Below are 14,555 nucleotides of genomic sequence, written 5' to 3'. Positions count from 1 at the left end.
ACCCTTCTCCAGGGGCACCTGCTATCCCTATGCAAACATCTGTGAAACGAAGTGTCTACGATGCCAAAATAGTTGGCAGCAATTTCTTGGGGGTGCGGGATGTTGGACTTCAGAGTTCCTCACCTACCCAGCATCTCACAGTCTTTCAGGAACCACTCCTTCCTCAACTGTGTAAGTGACAGCCTACACTTTTCAAACAAGATTTCCTAACGGGGCAGCAGGAAGGGGTGAGAATATGAGGTTTGCACAGTGATTATGCAAATTTAGTGGACTGCATCAACAGCCTGTAACCCAGGGTTGTCTTCATAAACCCTTAGTACCTGCAGAACAGTGTTACTGGGCCCTAAATTTCTATCAAATGACTGAGATTTTAGTATGGTCAAACTAATTTTTGAATGGGTATTCAAATAGCCCAGAAAATATTAACGCACATTACCTTAAACTTAATAGGAACAACTTCAAGGAAAGGAAACTCCTTGAGCTGTGTAAATGTAGCTAGAAAAGACTAGCAAAAATATTACTCATAATTTCCACTTTATTTATTGTACGGGTTCACATAAAACATACATGGTCTTTCTGCTAAGGAAGATTTATTGTTACAGGTTAGTTAGGGAGGTGAACACCAGCAGCTACCAGCTTGGAATTTCACGAGGCAGGAAACCTGCTATAACCACCGTTCATACCACAGGCGGTAGGTTACAGGTGACATGCTATGCTGCCAAATCCTCAAAAAAAGTCATAAAGGTTTGCATTCAGACGGTTTAAATGCGCAATATCAGAGGAAACAAGAACTGCACAAAGGCTGGTGTATATACTTTGTTATAGTGACACCACCACACAAGGTCACAACTGCAAAAATATCGTTTTATATCTTAAATAAAAAAAGGAACCCAAAGAATACGAACTATAAAAATGTTGCCACAAAAAGCAAAGCTTTTCTGTAAGAAATTTTAACCATGAATATGAAGTAACTCCAGATTTGCTACAATATGCTAACTGTAGCCTAACTAATCATTATGTTTTGTTTGTAAGTAACAGTCTATAAATCCTGAAAACCTAACTTGTATGCATCTTGAAGGAAACATGTTAGTATCTTACATCAATGGACATTCAAAGAATATAAGTTGGCATACTGCTTACCTGGCTTTTTTCCTCCCATCCTCCTTTTGGCATGTTTGTTTGGTCACTGTAACTATTTTTATTCTTCTCATGTGAAATGTAAAAGATAAAAATTAATTCCTCACCCAGGCACTGATCCCAGTGTTTATTTCAATATAAACAGCAAGTCTCTGATGGACATAAAATTTTACAAATAATATATTTAAAAGCCATTCCTCTTGAGACAGAGTTCTGTTAGGAGATTATGATGAAAGCTAAACATAACTGCCTTACAAGGGACCATCTGGTTTTTACTTTAAGTGGTCAGACAAGAAGACTTTTAGAAATAGAAGGAAACTTTGTGAATTAGCCATGAAACTTACATACGGGCTAGCTAGTGTTTAATGTTTTAACGTTCTCCAAATGGAGAACTATACGAACTATAAAATGTTGCCACAAGCTACGAAAACACCCTTCATGCCGCATGCCTCATTTTCACAGAAGTACATTTGGCTGATTTTAGATTTTATTAGGAACAGCAACAAAACAAAACAAAACAAAACAAAACCCCAGTTCTCTCTCTGATCACTTTTCCCAAGGGATTCCAAGAAGAAGTGAAGCAGTACCCACTGGGCTCCACTCCAGAGTTTACCTTACGTGACACTCAACTTCCATTTAAGAATCCTAGAACTTGAGGAAGGAAGGAATCCCAAAGACCCTGCAATCGGATTCCAGGGCCCACAGTCAGAGCATCCAAGCCTCTGGCTCATTCCTCTCCTCGTACCTGACGCTATGACATCACTGAGTTACTGGATCCACGGGGCTGCCTTGTAAGCACAGGTCCCCACCACAAAAACGGGCAGGGAATCCCCTCGGTTGCCTGAAGGAGGACTGCCACAATCTGGCTTCAGTCCGCCCTTTCCAGCTTCATTTCCTGCTACCCTTCATTCCTCCCACCATTCCCAACTCCTACTCCCTTGCTCTGCGCTTGGCCTGGGCACACCAATCTACCTCTGCCCAACAAAATCCTACTGATAATCCCGGTTAAGCACCGTCCCAGAATAAAAACACCATTCAAATACTAGTTATTATCTGACATAAAATGGAGGATTTCATTATCTATCGTTAATTACAGCAGCATAATTCTGAAAGAACCAAGGTTTGTATCTCCTAACAAATGCATACCAAGCACGAATCATTTAAGCATGGAAATATTTACAGAGGTAATTCAGGAAACAAGACTAACTAAAGTACAATATCTGCATATAACACAATGGGTAGGATCAGGTTCATGAATCAAGAGGGCATACACTATTTAAACTAAAACAATCAGGACAGAGTTCAAACACACAAACTAAAATAATTTTGTCAGCTAAGAGAAAAATCAAATCCCCTTAGAAGCAAGTTGGGGGCTCTTGCCCAACAGGGCATAAGCTAAACCCGAGCCAGATTTATCCCACCATGCCCAGCACATACTATAAATAGATAAAATTAATTGCATTCACTTTTAAGCTTCAACTTAGATCACCTACCCCATGGCCTTCTGTGACTGTGGCACAGAAACCACCATCTCGATGTGGGAAAGTATATGAAAATTCAAAAGAAGTAAGTGCCAATTAATATACTATTATGTGACTATAAAAGAAAGGGATTTCCTCCCAAAATAAAAGGAGAAAAATATCTCTAGGAAAAGGAAAAATTCTACTTCTCATAGAATGTATATTGTAGGGTTGTGTGCACAAGGACACGTCAGTCAAATCCACCTTGACGTTCACCCAGGCAGGAAAGCAAGAACTGCCAGGCACTCTCCTCACCATGGAAGTGAGGCAAGCAGACTCGGGCTGCTCTGAACTGTTGCCATGTGCACATTAGCACAAAACTTGTCACTAGCACCATCAAAACAGTCACAGGATAAGGAAAAAACAAACAATTTCTAATGGAGAAACTTCTAAACTCATTCCTAACAACCACTCTAAACTAAATACACACATTTAGAGAATACATCCAGATGCCAACGTACAAAGAATATGCAAAGCCTGTATTAGAACAACTGGGTTGGGTACTTGAGCCCCAAGAAAAAGGACATAAAAACACGTGGCAGGATTAGCTATGGGCTCTGTAAATACCAAAATAATAGGAGTAGATTACGAAGTATTTCTCAGAAAACTCCGGGGATTCTGACAAGTGTGAATTAGCCCATCAAACACACAACATGAACAGGGGCCTCCCACTCATCACTTCATTCTAACACCAGCTTGGTGTGTTTAAACAATACACAGATCATCTGGTTCATATGCAACAAAAGTAAGCCATGAAATGGGTATCCCATAAAGATCACTTGGCCCTAAGTCAAAAATAAAGAGGAGTTAGCTGCATGCCACAAAGATATATACATTTCACTTTAGGTCTCCGTCTCCTTCTCCGTCCCCTTGAATGGACTTTTTGATACGAAGCAACATGGTAGTAAGCCACTGATCCAAGCGAGATATGGAGTCAAATTCCTTTACCTAGTATAAGGGAAGATGGACAGGAGTTAACCCATGGAAACACAATCAAAACACAAAACAACAGTGCCCCAAAGTGTTTTAACATTTACAGTGATAATCCAGTTAACTATCTTCAATATAAAAAAGGTCATTTCTATTTATAACCTTATTTATTAAAAGTAGTTTACTTTTCCACTATCCTGTGAGTATTCTGATGTGCTACTGACAAATTACTGAGCTTTATATGTGGTTCTGTTTCTGTGGGATAACATGTACAAGGCAACGATTCATATCAGCTTTCATAACTGGAAAGTGCATTTAATGTGACAAAGGAAATTAGATGGAAACATTGGAATTTCTGTATAAGAATTAGAAGGGAACAAGGAAAATTAATACTGCTCTATTATTTATTTAACATGGAGAAATTTTTTGGCAAAATTAAGATGTGTGGAAGCAGAATTCTTTTAATGAATTTCAATGTTATACCAAAGAATGAAACTTCAGTAGGATGAAAATGGTTTGGAAGCAAAAGTTAAATAGTACAACATTCCTTTCCACTATCCCTTCAAAGCCACGATTACCATATTAATGGAGGATACTGAGAAATGTGCTTGATTCTAAACATAAGATGGTGAAAGATGGGAAAACAAAAAAAGATAATGTAAAAAAGAAATCTTCTATGCCAAGAATACTGCAAACTCCCACTGCTTAATTTTTATATGTAAACTTGTATTTTAGCTAATTTTACTTTAAAGTTATTTATGGATCAGATTATTTTCCAAAGAAAATATTAAAACAACAAATTATAACTCTGTGGTACTCACTTTTGAACTAGCCTTAATCACAGCTTTGAGCCTAAGCCAAGAAACAGTGCTCAGTGCAACTGGGATTCTGGAACACCGCAATGGCTAACAGGACTAATTTTAAAGGTTTGTGGGATATATAAAAAATGACATTTGGAAAATACAGCTGAGGTATGCTGGAAAAATATTTACATAAATGTTCAGAATTTGCCCAATGTAAAGGAAAGTTTCTGTTACCTAATCCTTCAAAGAATGTACTATATCCCAAAGGCACAACTTACTGCTTCAGTGTAAGCTTCACTGTTCTGCTCTTCATGAGCTTCTAGAAGTTTCTGGTAGCATAAAAATATGGAAAAGTTAGTTTGGTGGGCTGAGAAGTCCCATCTATTAACAGTTACTTTTAACACAGGAATAGCTTTAGTATCATATTCACTGCTGTTGCCAATTACCTCACAAACTTGGGGAAATATTCAAATACAAACCAAGAATTCACCCAAGTCAGAGACAGAGTTTGTTTTTTTTAATCAGTGTTTTGAATTGCCTGTGCCAGAACACAATGCTTATATCCCAGATACCCTCAGTTACTGAACTTCATAGAGCTTCACAGAATTAAGATTTCTCTTAGCACACATCCCACTTACAATTTTTTTTTCCTTTGAAGTTCTATTATGACTTACTTTCAATAATTTACATTCTCTTGAATCAGTAAATGCTGGAAACATTTCCTCATATTTCTCAAGAGCAAGCTGAGAGAGAAAAACCACTTGTTAATGTCAGACTTTCTGAAGTAGAAAACAAGTTTCAACATTTCAATAACTTTAAAAAGATTTATCTACATCCTATTTAATACTTAGATTTAAGCATGTTAAACTCAACATCAAATCAACACATGAAACCTACATATTTTAAATTTTAAATTTCAACTAAGAATACTTTGCTAAACCAAATCTAATTCATAAACACTTACAGACTAGGTTCTTTGTATCACTGAATAAATGGAAAAGCAATTCCTATACTGTCCAGATTCCAAATAAATAACATTTAAATCACTGATAGAGATTGGCAGGAAGAACTTTTTTTTTTTTTAGTGGCTTCAATTCTGCTCCTCAAACTCTAGATAGACACTGCCAACACCAAGGCTACCTAAGTGTAGGCCTCTTATCTCCCAGCTTTCTTGTTTTCCAACTTCTCCCCAGTCTTCATTCCACTCCAAATCCTCCATGAGATGAGAGTAGCTAGAGAAACAACTGTTTAACCACTGTTTAATTTTTATATGTAAGAAAAAATGCTCAAGATTTGTTAAATGAATGAATGACTGGTTCAATAAAGTGAAATTACCTTGCCACAATCAAAACAAATGAGAAAACTCTTACGTAACTTATTTGGAATACTATATACAACATAGTCAGATTAAAGGCCCTCAGGTGGGAAACCCCTTGTCTTTTCAGTGTTCAACTATGGCCTCAGCTGTGATGAAGTCCCTCACTTAGAAGTCAAGATTATCCGGCAATACCCTGGTCACATGCTAATGGTCTATGTCAAAAGACATCAGTTCTCTTGCTGAGTATGGTTCTAAATCGTATGGTTCTAAACTGGGCACTAAGTAGATACAGTCCAGATCTCTTAAGCAAAAGACCAACCAAACAAAAAAACCCTGCTGCCCAACTCCAGAAGAGCACATGGGTAGGTGTAAGGAGGATAATGCAGAAAGATTATTTGATTATACTCCACCCTCTTAACACATGCATTAAGAGGGCAGGTTCAGAAAAACATGCCCTTAAGCACTGTGTGTGTATGTGTGTGTGTGTGTGTTTAACGCCAGGGTTCACACAACATTCATTAATTCATTAAGCAAGTATGGTCTGGGCTCCTACTGCATGCCAGGCACTTTCTAGGAGGAACCGTAGTATCAGAGCAGGCAAAGCCCTGTCCTCACAGTCCTTGCATTCTAATGGGCAGGGGGGTAAACAGACAAACACAAACACAGTTCAACATCAGGTTGACAAGGGCTGTGAGAAAGCAAGGCAGGATCCTGTGGGAGAGTGTGTGTGTGGGTGTGTGTGTGGCAGCTACTGAGGTGGGAAACCTGGAGTTTTCTTTTTCGTAAGAATCAGTGAGTCGCGGAAGTGAGCTGGGGGAAGGGAAGCCTCTTGGAGAAGATGAAATCTGAGCAGCAACTTGAGCAAAGTGAGGAAACAACGCTGCAGGGAGATCTGAGGAAACTAGAAGGTGAAAGGCGCAAAGGCTGAGGTGGAAGCGAACACGGGGTATTGGAGAAACGGAGGTGGCTTGGGAGACTGCGCACAATGAGCAAGAGGAAGTGGGGGACACGGCAGGCCAGGCCAAGGAGGGCGGGTTTTACACCAAGAACAACGGGGAGCCCCTGAAGGGTACAGAAAAGGAAGGGAGGCGACAGGATGCCAAAACACCACTCTGGCTGATGAGGGGAGAACCGACTATCAGGGCGGAGGGTGCACGGTCAGGAGGCCAGTGCACAGCGTGTCAGCAAGAATTTTAAGCCAGTCAGGCTGGTTCAAATTTTTTAAAACAGAGGTATACATCTACATAACTTAGAACTTGTAGGAGAATATTCTCAAGCTAATAAGGACATCACAGCCATGTCTTCTTAAACAACTGAAGGGTGATTTGGGAGAAAGTCTGCTTACTCAAGTCAGCATTTTATTCCAAGAGATGTGGTTTATTTTGGAAGGAAATAAAGAATTTCTGATATTGGAGTTTTTAAAAACAGGGTGTTATTCTACTTTTAGAATTAATTACTCTTAGCCCCCCAATTTCTTTAAAGCAAAACTACGAAAGGAAACTTGGCTGCCAGGGAATTTTAAGAGCACAGCTTTAGCAGCTGTTACAAGATTACAGCCTGGATACATATTATAAACTATTATTCTTAACTTATTTGGTTTAGTCTGCTATTAGCACCCACATAAAATGACATCAAGAAAGACAGAGTAACCGAGGCCTTTTCTCATGAGTAAAATGTATCAGAAAACTACTCATAAAGGACTTCTTACCTTGGCATTTAACTCATCCACTATGAAGTGGCAGAGGGCCGCCTTGAAGAAGTAATCCTTTGCACTGTACTTCAATAAAGGATTATCCATAGTGTTTGCCCCAACCTAGGTACAGAGAACAGAACAAATCTGAAATGTTCACCTTCTGTGTTTAGCAAGCTGATGCTCAGCTGTTGCCCATTAGACAATACTTAAGTATCTTACACTGCTTTAGCTATGAAATCCACTCTTTTAAACTCAATATTAAATATTAGAAAAATCTAGACAAGAAACAATATTAAATACATGCCCAACAAAGTGCCGAACTGTTAAAAATAACTGAGGGATCAGATCTAAGATGGCGGCATAGAGAGGAGTGGAAGCCAAGTAGTCCCCCTGGAACAACTAAAAAAACCAGAAACAACTAGTAAATAAGCCGGAATAACTGCGGGGGGACAAACGTGACCATCCACTCATCATACACCAACCTGAATTGGGAGGAATGCCCGAGATCACAGCATAAAATCTCAGGCTGGGAATGCCCCTACATGGCCCGGCGGCCCAGAACTTCCCTTGAGGGTAGGTGCGCAGTTGTGACGTAGCACAGCCTTCCCTCAGCAGAGGCCCTAAAAGGGCATAGCTTGGAAGAGGGACCCACTGGGAAATCCCAGGGACCATACGCCAATACTAAGGACTTGTGGGTCAGCGGCAAAGACAATCTGTGGTGAGACTGAACTGAAGGTTTAGACTCTTGCAATAGCCTTAAATCTCCAGGAACACGTGGGAGGTTTGATTGTTAAAGCTGCCCTCACTCCCTAACCATTCAGACACGCACCCCATGTTCAGGGCAGACAGCACCAACTACACACGCAAAACTGGTGCAACAACTGGACCCCACAAGAATCAGACCCCCACACACCACAAAGACAAAGTTGGGGAGAACTGGCTTGAGGGAATAGGTGGCTCACAGATGCCACCTGCGGTTTAGTTAGAGAAAGTGTACGCCACCAAACTGTAGATCTGACAAATTAGAGAGAAGTCTCTGAATTAGCATACATATCCCAAAAAAACCCTATCAAGTTAAGCAAATGCCAAGCCAAAAACAACAGAAAATTTTAAGGCATATGAAAAAACCAGACGATATGGATAACCCAGACCCAAACACCCAAATCAAAAGATCAAAGGAGACGCAGTACTTGGAGCAATAAATCAAAGAACTAAAGACAAACAATGAGAGCATGGCACAGGACATAAAGGACATGAAGAAGAGCATGGCACAGAATATAAAGGATATGAAGAAGAGCCAAGAAGAGCATAAAGAAGAAACTGCAAGAGTAAATAAAAAAATAGATGATCTTATGGAAATAAAAGAAACTGTCAATCAAATTAAAAAGATTCTGGATACTCATAGTACAAGACTAGAGGAAGCTGAACAACGGATCAGCAACCTGGAGTACGACAAAATGGAAAATGAAAGAACAAAAGAAAGAATGGGGAAAAAAATTGAAAAAATTGAAATCGATCTCAGGGATATGATAGATAAAAAAAAGTCCAAATATAAGACTCACTGGTGTCCCAGAAGGGAAAGAGAAGGGTAAGGGTCTAGAAAGAGTTTTCAAAGAAATTGTTGGGGAAAACTTCCCAAACCTTCTACACAACATAAATACACAAAGCATAAATGCCCAGCTAACTCCAAATAGAATAAATCCAAATAAACCCACTCCAAGACATATTCTGATCAGACTGTCAAATACTGAAGAGAAGGAGCAAGTTCTGAAAGCAGCAAGAGAAAAGCAATTCACCACACACACAGGAAACAACATGAGGCTAAGTAGTGACTACTCAGCGGCCACCATGGAGACGAGAAAGCGGTGGCATGACATGTTTAAAATTCTGAGAGAGAAAAATTGCCAACCAAGAATTCTTTATCCAACAAAGCTCTCCTTCAAATTTGAGAGAGAGCTTAAATTTTTCACAGACAAACAAATGCTGAGAGATTCTGCTAATAAAAGACCTGTCCTACTTGAGATACTAAAGGGGGCCCTACTGACAGAGAAACAAAGAAAGGACAGAGAGAGATGGAGAAAGGTTCTGTAATATTAGATGAAGATGCATTTTTAAGCCATATAGTGACCACTGAATATAAGTTTGGCTTTATTATCATCATAGTCATCACAAGACACAACCCTATATTAAATTATTTTTAATTCCATATTTCAGAGAGGAATAAACAGACATTGCAGAATGGTGACACTATGAAGGAGAAAATATACTTGGTATCACATCCTATTCCATGCTACCATTTCTTTCACTCTATTTCAAATGGATAATTCAGGTTTATGGTATGGCATTCTTTCTGAAACACTAGAAGTCAGAAGATGAAGATACTTGCCTTACTTTTTTGACTTGCTGATTGTAAATGTGGTCAACCCACTTAACCTGTAAGATGACTCCTAGTTTCCTAACTGATAAAACAGGAATTAGACTAAGAATAATTAAAAAGTATTAAAAAATTTAAGTCTGAAAATATAGACTTCTTTTGAAAATCCAAAGGAATACTCTCACACTTTTTGAGACCACTGAAAAATGTGTATTCTTAATTATGTTTTATTGGTTGGTGTAATGAGATGCCATTGTCTGGAGATAGGCATGGGACATATAGAGCAAAGGCATACAGAGAGCAGTGTTGGTGAAAATGTCTATTTATATATAGAGAGATATCTGTTATTGTAGTCACTGAACCATTAAATTTAAGTGGCAATTATTAACTTCTATTTGATACACCGAAACAAAAGAACATTAATTGTGGACCCAAGTGCTGCTATTTATTGCAAAGTTAATGGAAAATACTGAACCATTTTAGCTTCTGAGTTCAGATAGAGGGTTTGGCAAAAAAAAAAATCTATTTACTCTCTGATCCCTAAGTTTGTATAGTTTACAGTGAGAATTCCTATAAACAAAACAAAATTATCTCAATGCATTTAGTTCCTTGGTTCAGATAAAAATAATTTGAATAGCAAGGGTTATGTGTAGGCATGTTTGTAAATATACAAAGGAGGAAGAAAGGGAAGTATTGACCTCTATTCAGATTTATTCTGCAAACTATGTATGGTGAGAATAATGCAACAATATCCTCATCTGTAAAATTTATAACACGGCCACTATTTTGCGATATCAAATAAGATGACTATAAATATCTGAAAATTAAATATTATTCTGAAACTTTAAAAAAAAATAATAGAGGGGCATATAGGGAAAAAATATACCTATTGCAAACTAATTACAGTTAGTAGTATTTTAACGTTCTTTCAACAGTGACAAATGTACTATACCAATACTATGAGTCAACAATGGAGGGGGGTAGTTAGGGGTATGGGAGGATTTGAGTTTCCTTTTTTTTTGTCTGTATTTCTTTTCTAGAGTAAAGAAAATATTCTAAAAACTGAAAAAAAAATTGTGGTGATGGATGCACAGCTGTATGATGGTACTGGGGGCAACTGATTATTTGATTGTACACTTTGGATCTTTGGATAATTGTATGGTATGTGAACAATCTCAATAAATAAAAAAATTTTTAAATTAAAAAAAAATAACTGAGGGACTTCCACTTGCAGGAAAATGGAGTAGAATACTTTTTCCTTTTCTTTTCACTGAGTACAACTTAAAAACCCTGGATATTTTATACATAAAAAAAAACATGAGGACTCTGAAAGGTGGAGAAAAGGGGGAGACCAGATAGGGACATCAAGACCTGAGGAAAGACATGGTGAGTCCACTGCGTTTTCTTTCTGCTTCATATAACCCTGATGTGGAGCTAAAGAAGTCAATGACCCAGAAATGCTTGGTACAGGCCTACCAAGACAGAAAACTTTCAGACAATCACAATTTTACTCCAGCCAAACACCACAGAAAAATGATGGCCCCACCTCCACCCACACCAGCAAAGGCCAAAGAGACATCCACCCTTGGAGGCCATAACAAGGGGCCCAACAACCTCACCAAGAGGGTTTAAGAAAAGGCAGCTGAGACTCATCCACACTGGCTAGTAACAAGGTCCACCCTCCAACCCCACCACAGGAGCCAGTGGAGACCACCTGGGCAGCCTCCCTCCCCCAGTGGGGTGGTGTGAAAGGGAGTGTGAGGACTTCCACCATCACTCAGTGGTAAACAAGACAACCTCACAATGGTGTTGGTGGAGACTAAAGGGGAATCGAACACCCACCCCTGCCCAGCAGAAATGAAGGCCTTCCCCCTCAGATGTCAGTGAGTCGAGTGGGGAACCATTATTTCCACCTCCATCTGGAATTCATGAGGTGACACTCCCCCTTCCCTACTCAAGCAGTGTAAAAAAAAAAAAAAAAAAGTCAACTGTAAAAGAAGGTTTAAATAAATTTCAGACTCTCATGACATGATGCAAAAATTGTCTGCGTTTCAACTGAAAATTACCTGTCAAACTTAAAACAAGGAAGATCTCAAACTGAATGAAAAAAAGGACAATCCAGAGATGACAACACCGAGATGACAGAAATGTTGGAATTACTGACAGAGATTTTAAAGTAGCTATAAAAAATGTAGCTTTAGTGAACAATTACAAGACACTTGAAGCAAATGAAAAAGCAGAAAACACAAGCAAAGAAAAAAAGTCACAGCTAAGAAACAGAAGATATAAAGAGGAATCAAATGGTAATTTTGGAACTGAAATATACAGTAACTTAACTGAAAAAATGAATGGCTCAGTAGCAAAATGTAGAGAAAAGAGGAAAGAATCATGAACTGGAAGACAGCACAATAGAAACTAACCAATCTGAACAACAGAGAGAACACAGACTGAAGGAAAAGAAATGAATAGCTGATGAGGGGCCAGTGAGACTACAGCAACAGAATGAACGCTCACGCCACCTGAGACCTGGTAGGAGAGGAGAAAGACGGCGAGGCTGAAGAAGTAGTGGAAGAAATTTCTGCTGAAAACTCTCCAAATGCGGCAAGAAACATAAACCTAGAGAGTCAAGATGCTTAGTGAAATCCAAATAGGATAAAACCAAACAAGTCCATGCCAAGACAAATTGTGCACCCCAGTTTGGACACGTTCTTGATCTTGGTACGCACTGTGGTGGGTGGGGACCCATTGTAAGTAAGAGCTCTTCAGGAGGTTACTTCAGTTAAGGCGTGTCCCAACTGAATCAGGCTGAGCTTTAATCTGGATTACCAGACTCCTTTATAAACAGAGTAAAATGTAGGCAGAAAGAGAAGCCATGGGGAACAGCCAGGAGTTGGAAGTCAACACAACCAGGAAGAGAAAGAAGCCGCCATGCGCACTGTCATGTAACACAAAAGCAAAGAACCAAGGATCGCTGGATGCCAGCTCCAGAATACCACAGTCCTCTGGAAGAAAGCATCGCCTTGCTGATGATGCTTCAATTTTGTACTTCTGCTAGCCTTAAATCCATGAGCCAATAAATTCATATTGTTTAAGCCAACCTACTGTATGGTGTTTGCTTCAGTAAACTAAAACACCACATTATAATCCAGCTTCTGAAAACTGAAGACAAAGGAAAAAACCTTAAAAGCAGCCAGAGGGAAATGACACCTTACCTGAAGAGGAAAAACAAATAGAATGACAGCAGATTTCTTATCAGAAGCCACAGAGGCCAGAAGTGGCACTATATTTGTAAACTGCTGAAAGGAAAGATGAACTCAGAGTTGTATATTCAGCAAAGTAAATGTACTTCAGGAATGAAAAGGAAATCAAGACATTTTCAGATCAAGGAAACCCCAAAAGAATGTTACCTGTAGACCTACCCTAAAAGAATGGTAAAGGGAACTTCTTTAAACAGAAAGGAAACTATGTTTTTAAAAAAAGGAATCTTGGAACATCAGAAAGGAAGAAAGGACATGGTAAGCAAAAATATGGGTAAATACAATAGGTTTTCCTTCTCTTCTTGAGTTTTCTAAACTGTGTTCGACGGTTCAAACGAAAATTATAGCACTGGCTGATGTGGCTCTAAATGTATGCAAAGCAAATATTTAAGACAATCATGTTTTGAATGGGGGAGGGTAAAATAAGATTTTTCTATACTTCATTTGCTATGGTCAAATGACAACACCACTACACTGTGGTAAGCATATATAATACCCAGAGCAACCACTAAAAAGGCTATTAAAAGAAATACACTCAAAACCTTACAGAAAACTCAAAAGTGAATTCTAACAAATGTTCATGCACCCACAGAACTCAGGAAAATGAAAACAAAAATAAAGACAGCACAAACAGAAAACACAAAATATAATGGGAACCTTAAGCCCTAACATAGCTACAACTATATTAAGCAGATATGGTCTAAACACACCAATTAAAAGAGAGATTGGCAGAGTGGATTAAAAACCATGATCCAACTGCATGCTGTCTACAAGAAACTCACTTCGAATATAATGATAAAGGCAAACTGAAAATAAAAGGATGGAAAAAAGATTTATTATGCAAACATTAATCAAAAGAAAGCAAGAATGGCTTTATTAATATCAGAAAAAGTAGATTTTGGAGCAAACAAAATTACCACGGTCAGAAAAAGGACATTTTATAGTGATAAAAGGTTTCAATCCACTAAGACAACACAGCAATCCTAAATGTGTAGGCACCAAACAGCAGTGCTGCAAAATGTAAGAAACAAAAACTGACAGAACTAAAATAATAAATAGATAATCTCACAATTACAGTGAGACATCAACACCCTTCTCTCAAGAGCTGAAAGAAAATCAGCAAGGATACAGAAGAACCCAACAATGCCATCAACCAGCATTTATAGAACATTCCACCTTAAAAAAGAATACATGTTCTTTTCAAGTGCTCACAGAACATATGCCAAGATAGACTATATTCTGGGCCATAAAACGAACCTCAAAATTTTATAAGATCTGAAATCATACAGAATGTGCTCTCTAACCATAATGGAATCAAACTAGAAATTAATAACAAAAAGAAAACAGGAAAATCTCCAAATACTTGGAAATCAAACAAAGCACTTTAAATAATTCATTAGTCAAAAAGGAAGTCTCAAGTATATAAAAAAATACACTGAACAAAATTGAAAATATAAGAACATAACAAAATTTGTGTGACACAGCCAAGGCAATGCCAAAATGGAAATGGAGAGCACTAAAAT

General features: G+C 38.4%; 1 protein-coding gene across 4 annotated transcripts in view; it reads right to left on the bottom strand.

Annotated features, from left to right (window-relative positions):
• Window positions 1–515: 515 nt before the first annotated feature.
• The window catches only part of NAPB (NSF attachment protein beta), a 66,124-nt gene continuing 52,084 nt past the window's right edge, over window positions 516–14,555 (bottom strand). The window contains exons 8-13 of one of the 4 annotated variants that reach the window (XR_005213030.1): window positions 7,417–7,521; window positions 5,065–5,133; window positions 4,669–4,719; window positions 3,492–3,605; window positions 1,141–1,203; window positions 516–725 (exon numbers count right to left, since the gene is read on the bottom strand). Coding sequence is in view for 2 of the 4 variants with exons in the window: in XM_037811366.1 (XP_037667294.1) it covers window positions 3,495–3,605; window positions 4,669–4,719; window positions 5,065–5,133; window positions 7,417–7,521 (336 nt within the window). In the remaining 2 variants the exon portion in view is untranslated. Of the gene's footprint in view, window positions 3,606–4,668; window positions 4,720–5,064; window positions 5,134–7,416; window positions 7,522–14,555 lie in introns of all 4 variants that reach the window. The other 3 variants (XR_005213029.1, XM_037811366.1, XM_037811365.1) reach the window with 3 other exon arrangements.

The sequence above is a fragment of the Choloepus didactylus genome, chromosome 19 (assembly GCF_015220235.1).
Source record: "Choloepus didactylus isolate mChoDid1 chromosome 19, mChoDid1.pri, whole genome shotgun sequence".
NCBI classification, from domain to species: Eukaryota; Metazoa; Chordata; class Mammalia; order Pilosa; family Megalonychidae; genus Choloepus; species Choloepus didactylus.
The sequence above is the reverse complement of the archived record's forward strand: the minus strand, read 5'-3'. Positions and strand labels throughout refer to the sequence as shown.